The sequence below is a fragment of the Podarcis pityusensis genome (genome assembly GCF_964106645.2).
Source record: "Podarcis pityusensis genome assembly, chromosome: 8".
NCBI lineage: Eukaryota > Metazoa > Chordata > Lepidosauria > Squamata > Lacertidae > Podarcis > Podarcis pityusensis.
The window spans coordinates 61,586,474-61,601,258 of NC_138033.1; the positions used below are offsets into that span (position 1 = coordinate 61,586,474).

Below are 14,785 nucleotides of genomic sequence, written 5' to 3' on the forward strand. Positions count from 1 at the left end.
GACTAAATGGTCCTTGGGATCCTTTCCAACTCTACAAGTCTATGAGTCTAAAATAATTATAATAATTCCAATATTTGCAATGTACACCAAGTCTGCATAAATCAATTAAAATAATTTCTGGCTGCGTTAATGGGTTTCTCCATTCTTCCTTTTCTTTCCTGGTGCATTCCTTGTATAAACCAGGAGCCCCCAAACGCATCAGGTGCTGCATGGGCAACTCACCTGCCGGCTGCTTCTCACTTCGAGACGGTGCCACCTTTTGTCTGTGAGGTTCACATAACTCGGCAGGTGCAGTTCCACAGGGCCCAGGCCATGGTTGACTTTCAGCACTGGAGTCCCGCCGGAAAGCTCTATGATGAAGGAGAAAGAAAAGCGCAGAGTTGGATTGGGACCCATGATGGCCGTGGGACGGAAGCAAGGAGGCAGTTTGCATTGACTCTAAGCCCCTGAATCAGGGCCAAAATGTGTCACTTGCAGTTGCAAGAACCTTTCTTTTAAGAAATAGTAAATCTGGGATTCCTTCTGTTCCCTTCCTTCTGTGTCCTGTTCCCTTCCAAAACACGACAGGGGCTGCTACTTGTGAGTAAAAGCTAGATCTTATTCAGATCTTATTCTATCCTTATTCAGGCTCAGCGGAAAGCACAGAGTCCAGAAGTCATGATTCCAAACTCCCGATTAAAATCCCTCCCTCCAAGCTGCTGTGAGACACAGGAGGGAGGCTGAGGTCCTCCCCTCCCAGTGTAGAGACTTATAGCACAATCCAAAAACCTAGAAGTAAGTCAGACTGAATTCAATGAGCCTTACTCTCAAGTTAAGGGGGGAGTTAGGATTGCAGGGTTGTTCCCAAATTTGCCTCCTCCCATTTGGATGCTCAACACTGCCACTTGTGAGACAACAACTATAATATGAGAGACGGGGGCAACATAAAACATTCCGTCACACCCTACATACTTCGACTTAGGGTGTGACCAGATTGCTGCTATTTTTAGGGTGGGGTTCAATCACATACAAGCAAATTCAAGTTTCACAAGAACAGAATCATAGAACTGTGTAGAATCGGAAGGGACCCCAACCCCCCCTGAAAACCTGCCCACAGCTATTCCTGGGTTGCCTCAAACCATCAACTTCTGGTTAACAGCCAGATGCACTGACCCACTGCTCCACAGGAGGTGCTTTTATGGATAGCTGGTTGGGTGGTCTTACCCCCCAAAATATCAGCCTTCTTTCAACAAAGGAAGTGACTGAAGCAACTGAAAGTGAGAGGAAAATGCTTGCTTTCATGCAACATCATCTAACCTCCCTGCAAATACATCCCAGTGAACGCTCATTAAATATAGCCAACATCATCTAACATCCCTGCAACCAAACCAGGATGAATTCTCAATAAACGGGGCATCTGGAAGCACCCTAACAATACTATGAAAAGAAAAGGGAAAGTGACTATAGTTTTCATTCAATCTTCCCCTTCCCAAAAATAGATTTGCTATTTCCACCAAGCCATGTGAAAATAACATGAAGAAGTAAGGCTTCATTAATCATGCAATAACCTGCCTCAAAATAATTTGAAATACTCAAAGCAATAGATGCTTCCCAGTGGGATCTTTTTGACAGAAGGTCTGCTTCGTTTTCCCTTTGATGACTTCAACTCAAGAGATGAGCCAGAAGCCACACTCAGAAAGCACTAAAAACACCCATCGCTACATCATTCAGTGGCCCTGCTCGCATGTCACAGTGAACCAGTTACCGTGAACTCGGGAGATTGCTTCCGCTTCGCTTCTCCCCTAACACAAACAGGGAGAATAAACCACATTGCTCATAGATACAGCAGAACTGGGAGTTGCGGTTTGTTTCACTCAAACAAACCATGACCAAGAAGCACCATCATGGTTAGTTTGAAGCAAAACAAATTCCAATCCCCAGGTTGGATGCAATGCTCAGTCAGGGTTCATGGTTTGTTGCGCCCGGTTTTGTTTGGGGAGGAGCCAACTGGGAGCCTTTTGCACATTAACAGCAAACCATTCACTATGGTTTGCCATGATGTGCAAATGCAACCATTGTCTTTTTTTAAAGGACTGGCGTACCATTAGGGAACATAAGCATCCCTGCTAAAGTGCATGTGCTAAACAAGTACAGATTTGTCACGCCACCCCACCCCCCAAAAATCTGTATCTCATACCAAAGGAACAGTGGCCTGGCTCACATGTCCCAGTAAACCATAGTTAAAATAAGCTAAGGTTTAATGTCAACAAGCAGCATTGTGGTGCTGGGACTGCCTTTTGCAATAAAAAGGTACCCAAAGGCATATAAAATCCCTATTTTAGCTTAAAATGTGTACAAATGTGCATTTCAAATTAAAATGTGTGTTTTAGGGTAAGACGCGTAACAAAAAAGAGATTGTTTTCTGCCGTTCAAAAAAAAAATCACAGAAAAGTGTAGAAAGAGGAGAGAATAGACCTGGAACATATGGAAATATGACATGGACTGGCACTGGACTCTTCCATCCATGCCTGCTTCTATGGCACAGTACAGCAGTACCTTGGTTCTCGAAAATCAAGGCACAGCTTCCGACTGGCTGCCGGAGCTTACTGCACTCAATTGGAAGCCACGTTGGACGTTCGGCTTCCAAAAAAAGTTCACAAACTGGAACACTTACTTCCAGGTTTGTAGCGTTCAGGAGCCGATTTGTTCGGAAGCCAAGTCATTCAAGTACCAAGGTATCACTGTATACAACATTCATGGCTAACAAATGTGCATTTTTATACTATTTTGTCTGTGGGGGATTTAAATGTGGTTCAGCTCTTCAAAAACAATCCAAGATACTGCCTAGCAACACTTCATCATTATCAAGTAAAACACCTGTCCTTAAATACCTTAAATAATCTCCCAGACGGCAAAGAATTGCACCCTCTTTTTATATTAGTTTGTTATGGGCATGTATTTTGCTAGAAGAGCTGCAAATTCCACATGTGTTTGCGTGGGCGTGTTGGCAAAGAAGCAGGGGGGGAAATTGTGCTCCTGCTGGGGACAGCAGGGGTGGAGATGCATACAAAATTGTGGAAAGGTGCCTTCCTCTGTTCAACTTTCCCTGCTTTTTTAAGCAGACACCATTTTTGGCCAGGAACATGTAGTAAGGTAAGGAAAGTGGGGCAGGCACACAATGTAGGAATCTGTCCTCCTCTCCAGGGAAATATATATTATTGGGCAGCCTATATAAATGTAATAGGACGCGGGTGGCGCTGTGGGTTAAACCACAGAGCCTAGGGCTTGCCGATCAGAAGGTGGGCGGTTCAAATCCCTGCAACGGGGTGAGCTCCCGTTGCTCGGTCCGTGCTCCTGCCAACCTAGCTGTTCGAAAACACAAAAGTGCAAGTAGATAAATAGGTACCGCTCCGGCGGGAAGGTAAACGGTGTTTCCATGCACTGCTCTGGTTCACCAGAAGCGGCTTAGTCCTGCTGGCCACATGACCCGGAAGCTGTATGCTGGCTCCCTCGGCCAATAAAGCGAAATGAGTGCCGCAACCCCAGAGTCGTCTGCGACTGGACCTAATAGTCAGGGGTCCCTTTACCTTTACCTATATAAATGTAGTTAATAAATAAAAAAAAATCTTGACAGCTTACCATCATACAACCTGCCTGTCTGAATGAACTAAATAGCTGTGATAAACAGATGAGCAACATCACTTGGGATTGTTGCGATGATCTCCCCGCAACCCCTGTAATTGTGTGTTTCTGTGGGCAATGTGAGGTTCCACCAATCAAATGCAAATACCTATTGCAATGAAGTTTTCTGAGTTCCCAGGTCCCGAATCTGACAGGGGGCCATTGTATAGCAAAAGCCCATCTGGAACATCGGTAATAAACTCGAGGGAGAGGGAGCTCTCAAAGCAAGGTCTGATGGGGCGGAACCAGGCATAGCCATTTCCATGGAAACTGTGCTTTGTCTGCTGGCAATCTGGTCCATGAAATGAAGCAGAACAATGGCACCTGAAACAAACAAAAGCAAAAGAGTAAACTTTTATTTATAAAGCATTCATTATTACTATTCACACGTACACGGCACTTTGCAAAGAATGACGAGGCAGGTCCCTGCCCCGAGGGACTTACAATCTAAAAACAGACACAAGGAAGACAACAGAGGAAGGAGAGAGGGAAGGAGGGCAGAGAGGCCTGAAGGCTTAAAGAACAAGGCTTTGTATCATTTTATATAATTTATTAACAATAATACAGTAATTTCCCTTCCGTCTCAGTCACAGCAGCCACTATGGAGAAATTATCTTAGCACTTTAGATTTAAGTATACCCTGTGGGTGTGAGCTTAATCTGAAATGTAAAAGGTTCCCCAGCTTTGTTCTGATGCCATGTGGATGGACTGCATACAAGACTGAACATCACATACATGCATTTGTCTCGGAAGGCAAGACTTTATGTCGTTAGGCAATTGTTTTAAAAATGTTCAATAAAGTTAAAGAAAGAAAGAAAGAAAGAAAGAAAGAAAAGAAAACAAGGACCTCTTAAAAGGTCCATACATTCCCCCCTCCCTTTTTAACACAGTAGTTTTATAGCTTGACTTCTTACAAGAGGAAAACAAGAGGGATGGGGAATGTGCGAAACAGAGTCTTTTCTCACCTGTAACCATTCAGCATGTCAATGCAAGTTCCTCCATTGAAACAGGGGTTGTGAGAGTACGAGCTACATGACCGGTGGACTCTCTCTCTAGCTGCACAGGTGCAGACGGCGCTGACGCTGGTTGTTATGGAGACAAGTGACACACTTCCGGTGTCCATCACTGTGGGGATGTCACTCACCGTGATGTAGTTCACGCACCCGCTGCTGCCGCTGCAGTCTGTCCTGTGGCATTCATCCACATCAACCTGAGAAACGTTCACTCCTAAAGCCAGCTGGATCTAAAGGGACAAACAGCCGTCACACTGCTTAGCAAAAAGGGCTTCCCAATCCTCCCAGTCATTTTCTGCGTCTACAACATAAACTTTTGTGGTCACTGAACACATGTCCTCATCGTTCTGATTGCAACACTTAAGAATCGTAGATTTGTAGAGCTGGAAGGGGCCCATCCACCCAATGCCCTGCAGAGAAGGAAATGCAGCTAAAGAAGCCCTGGCAGATGGTCACCTGACCCCTGCTTTAAAACCTCCAGTGAAGGAAAATCTGCCATCTTCCGGGGGGAGTGTATTCCACTGCCTAATGGCTCTTACAGTGAGAAAGTTCTTCCTAAGGTTTAGTCAGAATCTCCTTTCTTGCAATTTGAATCTAATGACATATTTTAATTTAGTCAACTATGTAATAGGCTTATGTTACAAAATGAATATGGATTTTGAATTTGATGTTTATAATTCTTTTTCGGTTTTGGAATAAAGTTTTTTTAAAAAAAGAATCTAATGGTAATAATAATAATAATAATAATAATAATAATAATAATATTTATACCATCTGGCTGGGTTTCCCCAGCAGCTCTGGGCAACTCCCAACAGAATATTAAAAACACAATAAAACATCAAACAATAAAAACTTCCCTAAACAGGGTTGCCTTCTAAAAATCAGATAGTTGTTTATTTCCTTGACATCTGGTGGGAGGGCATTCCACAGGGCGGGCGCCACTACCGAGAAGGCCCTCTGCCTGGTTCCCTGTAATCTTACTTCTCGCAGCGAGGGAACCACCAGAAGGCCCTCGGCGCTGGACCACAGTGTCCGGGCAGAATAATGAGGGTGGAGGGTGGCCGAGGCCGTTTCGGGCTTTAAAGGTCAACACCAACACTTTGAAGTGCGCTCGGAAACATACTGGGAGCCAATGTAGGTCTTTCAAGACAGGTGTTATGTGGTCCCAGTCACCAGTTTAGCTGCCACATTCTGGATAAGTTGTAGTTTCCAGGTCACCTTCAAAGCCCCACACTGCAGTAGTCCAAGTGATAACCAGGGCATGCACCACTCTGGTGAGGCAGACTGCGGGCAGGTAGGGTCTTAGCTTCCATACCAGATGTCTCCCCTCCAGAGCAGCAAAAAAACAAGCTGCTTCCATCTTCCATGTAACTTTTGGAAAGAACACAGTTGTAGTAGAGCACATGCAGAAAAGCCCTGGATTCAATCCCTGGCATCTCCACTCCCATCAACCCCAGCCAGCATGGCCAGTGGCCAGGGGTGTTGGGAGCTGTTCTCTAGCAATGTCTGGAGGGCTGTAAGCTTCCAATCCCTACATGGACTAATCGTCTGAGCTGGAACAAGGCAGCTTCCCACTCTAAAAAATATGTTTGCTCCATCGACAAGCCTTTCGCCCCGTGACAGTCCACTGGGTTGCGATACATTTCCTCTGGAGTCAATGGGATTCTGTCTTGCGCCCTGAAAGGACTTGCACGTCAGCCAACATCACATCAGCCCAGACGGCAGACGGGTTGCAGCCTCACCTTGCTTTTGAAGGCAGCAACCTGTCCCAGCAGTTTCTCTGGCCTGTAATAGGAGGAGCCATTTTGAACCACAAATCTCACGTCAGTCTGTCTCCCGTCTATATTTGTCACGCTGAAAACCACGATGTCCTCAAGGCGGACAGAGAAGATGCCTGCCAGAAGATCCTTAAACTTGTCGTGCCTGCTCTCCTCAGGCTCATCCTTCCTTATGAACTCTTCTGCAGTCATGTCTGATATGGAGATGGGTGGTTTAAAAACAAAACCAGCTTATCGGTCTAAGAGTCTCAGGACATGCAGTTAACTACTTCATATATGTTTATTTGAGACACACACACACACACACACACCTGTTTCCATTTCTAAACAGTGCACACAATCCTCAGAAAACGGGACAATAAAAGAATAAAAATATATCATAAAAACAACTATATTTAAAGCTATTTTTACACTTCCTTCGCTTTTCCCAAGGAACTCGTGGCAACGTACATGGTTCCTCCAAGCCCCATTTTATCCTTACAGGTTAGAGCATGGGTGGGCAAACTAAGGCCCGGGGGCCAGATCCGGCCCAATCACCTTCTAAATTCGGCCCACAGACGGTCCGGGAATCAGCGTGTTTTTACATGAGTAGAATGTGTCCTTTTATTTAAAATGCATCTCTGGGTTATTTGTGGGGCATAGGAATTTGTTCATTTTTTCCCTTCAAAATATAGTCCAGCCCCCCCCCCCCCCCAGGTCTGAGGGACAGTGGACCAGCCCCCTGCTGAAAAGGTTTGCTGACCCCTGGGTTAAAGGGTCAACCTGGAGATTTGAACCAGGCTCTCCTTGCCCAACGCTCTAACCATTACACCATACTGGCTCTCTCACTGGCTTCCACTGCAACCTGGCTAAGGTCCATTTCACATCTAGGAACATAGGAAGCTGCCTTATACTGAGTCAGACCACCTAGCTTAGTACTGCATACACTAACTGGCAGCAGCTCTCTGGGGGTTTCATACTAGAGTCTCTCCTAGCCATTCCTGGAAATGCCAGTGACTCAACACATAAGTAAGCTCTCTCTCTCTCTTTGCCGAAATAGCTCTTCCCGCTAGTTGCCTTTCTTTCATACATTATACGATCACAGACCTGTTAAAACAACAAAGAATGGGGGGGAAATGGCTTCCTGATAGTACTCTTGTGAAGTGGTTCACAACAAATTCCTGTGCACATGTTGTTCAGTAAGTTGTGTTATTTTTAACTCAATTATTACAAATTATACAAAACTACCACCAAAAAAAAGCCACATTAGGTAAAGAGAAAGCAGACGGCTGAAGGGAATCTTTGGTGAGGACCCACAGCTCTGGGGCAGATGCATAGGAAAGTCTCAGGTCCAATCTCCAATGACCTCTCCAGTTAGGGCTGGGAAATATTGATGGAGAGCCCCTAAATGGGGAACCTCAGGCCCCCCAGAAACCAAATACGGCCCTCTAGGTCTCTCTACCTGGCTCTCGGGACTCTCCCCAGCCACGTCCCTCTCCCTAGGCCACACCCCTTGCCAACCCTCCCTCCTTGGCCTTTTCTCCTGGCCTGGATGGAGGACAGAGGGGTGAGTGAGTGCTTGTAGCAAATAGTCTACTGTGCAAAGGCAAAAAAGTGACATTTGTTGCTTCACCTCGCACCCTGCCCACCCCTGGTATGTGACCCCAGGAGGAAATATGGGTTTTTCTGTCTATCTAAATAAGGTCCCTTACCCTGGTTGGCACAACGCAGCTTCCTTAAACCTATGTCTCAATTTTAAAAAAACAAAAAACCACCAGCAGACTAGGCTGTTCTGCCAATAGAATTCAGCCCCCTGAGATCAGTAACAGGCGAGATGTTTCTACGCACGATGGGAATCAAAACTCAGCCGACGAAACAAAACTAACCTGCCAGGCGTACGGTCGCCGAGTTCCGAATGGCTTCGTTTTCTATCTCTTTGACATGTATCTGCACAGTTGCTAGAACGTCAGGCCAGATTCCATCTGACACTCTGATTTTAAACTCGTACGTTCCCTGAGGAGCATTATCCACCATAAGCAGAGAGCCAGTCCTTTGATTCAACCTGAAAGATCTTGAACCACAAAACACACACTCATGCTCTGCAATCAGTAAAATGTCTCATGGGCAACACGCTTCATTCTCCAGGGGCACCATTTTCACCCAGGCCAAGTTTATTTAAACATTCTAGGGGCATTTATTTAGCTGCGTTCTCTGGTTCTTGTTAACACAGGGAGATTTAAGTGGAAGGTGAGCCTCCCTGCACCTGATTTTGCTTCCGTATACTCTCTGTGGCTAAGCAGTGACCAATTCTGATCTAAATGTCTTCTTGTCAAGGATTATTCCTGCAAAGGCAACTGGATGGGGGAGAAGCTCTACTTCCTCACTGTAGATTTTACTTACATTAACGTATCATCCACATACCCAAATTACGTAACATCTACATCTCCACTGCCCAGGGGAAGACTGGGAAACCGCAGGAGTCCATGTCTCTCTTTCTGGCCCTTCAGGTTCTCCCTACACTACACCCCTCACTAACCCTTGCTTTGCACCCTTCCTTGAGTTTTTGCCTGACTGGAATTTGTCCTTGAATTCTGATAATGCCTCTCGTTTCCCTGAATGAAGGACTGGGGGCAGGAGAGAGAGTTGAGAGTGTATACAGAAACTGGGCCCCTTACAAAGGTAACATTTACGTTCCTTGCTCTTCCTACTTTCGTCCACTGGCAAGTTGCTCCGAGGGACCCCGTCCCTGGCCAAGAAGGGGTAAGCATTTGCAAATTCAGAGACGGCAGGCAAGAGCCAGGAGACGGAATAGCACCCACAAGGCTTCCAGGGGCTGGCAACAGGCCTTTTGCTGGGAGGTGGTCCTCAGCCGATGCCCTGCTGATGTCAGACCTGGCTTCCGGCAGAGGGCCAACATGCCTTCTTAAACACTCAAGGACATTCATTGGGATCACTGATGGGTGTGGCTCCACAAAGCATGTATTATTTGAGTGTTGAAGGATGCACATTTGTCATTCACACTTCTAGTTACAGGTAGGCAGCTGTGTTGGTCTGCCGCAGTCAAAACAAAATAAAAAAATTCCTTCCAGTAGCACCTTAGAGACCAACTAAGTTTGTTATTGGTATGAGCTTTTGTGTGCCGGTATCTGAAGAAGTGTGCATGCACACGAAAGTTCATACCAATAACAAACTTAGTTGGTCTCTAAGGTGCTACTGGAAGGAATTTTTTTATTTTGTATTCACACTTCTGCCAACCTTGATGTGGGGGGGACACACAACTGCCGTGCAAAATGCTGGGATGCTATACATACGGTGCCCTGCATTAACCCTGCTTCACACCTTTGGTAAAGGGGGTCTCAGCATTTCATGGCGCAAATGCGGCTGCATCAGTGACACGACAGATTGTCCCAATTGTAACCCGCAATAAATGGCAAGTGCAAGTTTAATAGATTGCCATCTCCGTACCAAGCAATAATCTAGGCTTTATATATACAAAGCACACATAACAAAACGTAAGAAAATAATTACAGAAGCATAAATATTAAATATTGCTCTGCTTGACACAAATACAATCCTCACTTGTGCATTTTTCCTTCAGAGACAAATGTTTTATTGTCCCAGTCATCCTGGTCGGGTGCAAACACTTCCCCAAGCACCGTTGTCGACCATTTTCCTGTTGAGATAAATTATAATAAATCTGCATTAATTTCCCCCCCTTTTTTTCCGAGGAGCTTGATATTCCAGAGCATTTATTGCTGCATTTGTCACTTTTATTGCTGCTTGGCTTTCACAAAGGTTATGATCCAAGACGTTTCAAGTAATGCAATAGCAAGTACTCTGATCTTTCATGTAAGTGCAGCTGGGAAGCTCGTCCACAAATACTGCATATATAGGATTGGGCATGCTCTGGTCTTAAATTAAATAAAATAAGATTTCCGTGCAGAGCTAACTAAAAACTCTTCCCCAGATAAAGCTGATTTCTAGTGCTTGAATATATTGCAAAAAGAGAGAGAGAACATCTGCATTTGTGGGTTTTATCCCTCAAATGCAACTAGCGGAAGTAAAGCAACAATGAAGAGTGTAGCTCTATAGCAACGGCTCTGCGTATCATCCCAGGTTCAGTCCCTGCTTTCTCCAGTTTAAAAGGCTTTCTGGGAACAGGAGCAGGGGAAGACTCAGCCCAAATTCAAGGAGAGGAGCTGCTAGCTGGAGTAGATAGCAACTTGGTCCAGTTCAGCAAAATCCCAATTTGTATTTTTACTATACACCTCATTCTCCCCATCTCTGAGATTTGACCAGCCACTGCCACACAACCTTTTCCATTCATCTGCACTTCATGGCCCTTGAATCTAGCAGTGACCCAGACCGTGATCAACTCCCGCCTGGAAACCTATGTCCCCACTGTGGAAAGACATGTGGATCCAGAATTGGTCTTCACAGTCACTTACGGACTCAACTGTTAAAATCATGTTTATGGAAAGACAATCTTACTCAGCTAAGAGTGATCGCCAAGGAAGAAAGAAGATCCAAACACAAAGTCAGAGGCTGCATGGACAACAGAAGGGGAGCAGGGCTCAGAGCTGACTGCATAATATAGGGATACAAGTGCGCCTGAAGCAGCTGGGCAGGAACCACTCAAACTGCCAGGGCCTAGTGCCTGGACCCTCACAGAAACCTCCCGCTAAGTACAAAGAACCAGATGCCTCCCAGCCCAAGTCACCAGCCTGGCAGGGCAGGGAGCATACCAGGAGGGGGGCAATGGGATGGAGGAGGAGCACCTGTCTTCAGGACAGAGGGTTGGCCCTTTAAAGCTCTGTAGTTCTCCGCAAGGGGGTGGAGCCTGGAGGAGGGGCATATGGAGACAAGAGGCTTAAAAGGCCCCATTTTCCCTCCCAACCTGCCTCTCAGCAAGTTGCTCACTTGCCTCTTTCTCTGCGGGATCTGGCACCAGACCAGAACACAAGACTGCATAACCATAAGCGCTAGAAGCTTGTTCCTGTTTTAAAGTGGCGTTAACAGGCCTAAATGAGTTGTGGCCATTAATTTCAATGGGGAAACTCAAGAGTAGAAGTTAGCACTGGATACAACCCCAGAGATTCTAATTCGAGGGAAAGCATTCCTATGGATTTGCCAAACTTGATTCCATGTTGTTTAGGAAATCCCCTGCTGTTTCGCTGGTTCTAATCAGCAAAAAAAAAAAAAGTGGGGGAAAGGGCACGGAAGAGTCCTTGCCTGAGGGAACTGGCTAATGAGGACAAAAGTAATATGAAAGCTAGCAGCTTGCTTTGTCTGATTGCCTAGGCAACACAGGAGGAGGCAGTTCTATGTAACCTGCGTCCAGGACAACCGCTTCTGCCTGCAGACTGCACAAATTACTTTGCAATATCAAATGCATGCAGGGTGACATTATTTCGTTATTCTGAATCACCTTGCCTGCTTGGGAGGAAGCCCATTTGAATTGAACTGCATTTGTTTCTGAACAGACATGCTGCAGATCTTTGCCATCGACACAATGTTCACTTTTTAAAAAAATGAAGTAAGCATTTGGAGTGTTACTCCCCTGCTCCACCCTTTAGCTCAGGCATCCCCAAACTCGGCCCTCCAGATGTTTTGGGACTACAACTCCCATCATAACAGGGCCAGTGGTCAGGGATGATGGTAACTGTAGTCCCAAAACATCTGGAGGGCCGAGTTTGGGGGTGCCTGCTTTAGCTGATCGCACATGGGGTTTGCATGCTGCCTTGCAAATTGCTGCAAAGGGCCTTTTAAAGAAATGAAATATATAAAATCTTTGCCATTTCACACTGAGCATGTACAGAACGTTTTCCATCTCTTCGGTTTAGGATTTATAGGAAGAAGCATCATGGCTGCAACTAACAGAATCTTTCCTTAGATGGAAAGAGGCATAAAATCCCTTTCCAGGTCAGAAACAGTCATTGAAAACCAGTTGCTCTTTTAATAGTACCTACTGTGGTGAGGAGAAGCAGCTTGCTTGCTGCAACTCAAATCTGCACCACCAGGACATTTTCAATTTCCCCATCTATCTCTCACCCTTCATGATATAAGTCTGTTTCAGTCAGTCACTTATCTTTCTCATTCTCCCCATCCAGCCACCCATTCACAAGCTGTTAGCAAGGATGACCCACAAGTTGAAATTTTCATTTGGCCACAGTCATTCAGCTAGTTTGGACCAATCATTCCATGGCTGGTTAATAGTCTGGAACAGTCAGCTAAAATGTCATCCATTAGCCTATGTTGAGGAGGAAGCGCGATTCCTACCCACCCCACCCATTGCCTACCAAGCTTTGACCTGCACATATATGATCAAACTGCTATAATGGCAGTCCCAGTGAGCGGCAAAGTCCTTTTTCATTGTGGAAGCCATTTTTATTTTCCAAAAACGCACATAAAAATGGTGCCCACTTATCCTGTTGGAACTCTGATTCTCCACTCCACTGAAAGGAGTTCTCCTCTCTGAAAAGAAAAAGAGGGGGGATTCAAACTGCAAATTTCAAGCTGGGTAAAACGTTTCTGAATTCCTCGTGGTCATTTCTGACCAGCCCTAGTGTAAACTGGCTCTCTGTTTAAGCTGCTCTGACTACAGGAGAGGAGATGACAGTTAAAGCATGTCAAGACATCTGTACAAATATGCCCATAGTTTATGCGATACCCACCTCTGTGTACATAAACATAGATCACTTTATGGCCAGCTTCATGGCTGTTGTCATTTTCGTCACCAATAGTTATGGTCAATATGTTTGTGGAACTCACAGGGGGGCTCCCACTATCGGTTATAATAATGGGGAGGTGGAACAGCTTCTGCTTCTCTCTGTCAAAGGACCTCAGAGCAGTGATCGTTGCAGTATTATTTCCATTGTCGGTAAGAGAGAAATCCAAAGAATTCTGATAATCTGGTGGCAAGAAAAACATAAAAGGTGGCCCATTCTCATCACTGTCTGGGTCAAAAGCCCAAAGGAGAGGAGACGCAGGGCTCATGGAAACCAGCTGAGGCCCTGGCATATTTTCCCAGACCACAGGCATATATGGGGCCTCAAACCTTGGCCCGTTGTCATTGACATCCAGCAAGGCAACCAATACCGTAACACTTCCTGTTTGGGCAGGTAGGCCTTGATCAGAAGCCTGTATTATTAGACGGTACTCCTGAATGACCTCACGATCCAGCGGTTTGGCCACGGTCACGTGGCCATCCTGGTCTATCGCAAATTGTCCGGCTGGATCAGAATCCACCTGGATGGAATATTCAGTATCCCCATTCAAACCAGAATCCTCGTCCGTGGCCGTCACGGTGATTATGGTGGTTCCCACAGGTATGTTTTCAAAGAAAGGGCTCAGCTGGACAAACTGAGAACTGAAAACCGGCTTGTGGTCGTTACGGTCTTCTACTTCGATCAAGCAAAAGGCAGTGCTGGAGAAATCTAGGTCTTCCACCTTGATTGTAAGGTTGAACCACCTTTCGTGGATTTGCTCATAATCCAAGGCCTTTTTCAGCCTGATGGTAGCATGGTGGCCTTCCTTGTGGCTTTCAATGTAAAACTTCTGTTCTGGATCCCCACCAATAATGCTGAATGTCAAGTGAGCGTTTTCCCCGCTGTCTTCATCAGTTGCCGACACTTCCAGAACCTCTGAGTTGACGGCGATGGTTTCGGGGATTACAGTATGCCAAACTTCCTGCATGAAGTTAGGGATATGATCGTTTACATCTGCAACCCAGATGGTTGCTGTGCCTGTCCCCGCCAGTCCTCCACCATCTTTTGCTTCAACGGTAAGGAAATATTTTCCCATCTTTTCTCTGTCCAACATCCCTTCCGCCACATAGATGTTGCCAGTACTGGGATTGATTTTGAACAAGTCCATATCCAAGTCATTTTTCACATTCTCAATTATACGGTATGTCAAAATTGCATTGAGACCCACGTTCGGGTCATCCAAGTCTACAGCTGCCATCTCCATGACGAACGTGTCTTCAGGTGAGCTTTCAAAGACACTCCCGTTGCAATCACTGGGCATGCAGGTGAACACAGGGGCATTATCGTTTATATCCCAGATGTTTATAATCACATCTGCAAAGCCAGTAAGCCCTTCCCCTCCTTCATCTGTTGCCAGCACAACAAATCTCCAAAGGGCTCGCTCTTCCCGGTCTAACATTTTCTGGGAATAAATGCTGCCTGTGTTCTCATCGATAGCAAATACATCATCTGCCCCATGTCCATGCAAGGAGTATCTCAGATCACCTCCATCCAAGATGCTATCAGGATCATTTGCTACAACCTATGGAGAACAAAGTTTAAGATGCATAGATCAAGTAAACACAGATCATAAATTCAGCACCATATA

At 45.6% G+C, this 14,785-nt stretch overlaps 1 protein-coding gene across 3 annotated transcripts in view; it reads right to left on the reverse strand.

The window, feature by feature from the left end:
* LOC308482417 (neural-cadherin-like) overlaps positions 1–14,785 on the reverse strand; it is a 92,437-nt gene that overhangs the window by 23,495 nt on the left and 54,157 nt on the right. For all 3 annotated transcript variants that reach the window (XR_013989269.1, XM_081015488.1, XM_081015489.1), the window contains exons 18-24: positions 13,105–14,719; positions 10,010–10,103; positions 8,317–8,501; positions 6,416–6,645; positions 4,626–4,903; positions 3,770–3,984; positions 223–350 (exon numbers count right to left, since the gene is read on the reverse strand). Coding sequence is in view for 2 of the 3 variants with exons in the window: in XM_081015488.1 (XP_080871614.1) it covers positions 223–350; positions 3,770–3,984; positions 4,626–4,903; positions 6,416–6,645; positions 8,317–8,501; positions 10,010–10,103; positions 13,105–14,719 (2,745 nt within the window). In the remaining variant the exon portion in view is untranslated. The remainder of the gene's footprint in view (positions 1–222; positions 351–3,769; positions 3,985–4,625; positions 4,904–6,415; positions 6,646–8,316; positions 8,502–10,009; positions 10,104–13,104; positions 14,720–14,785) is intronic.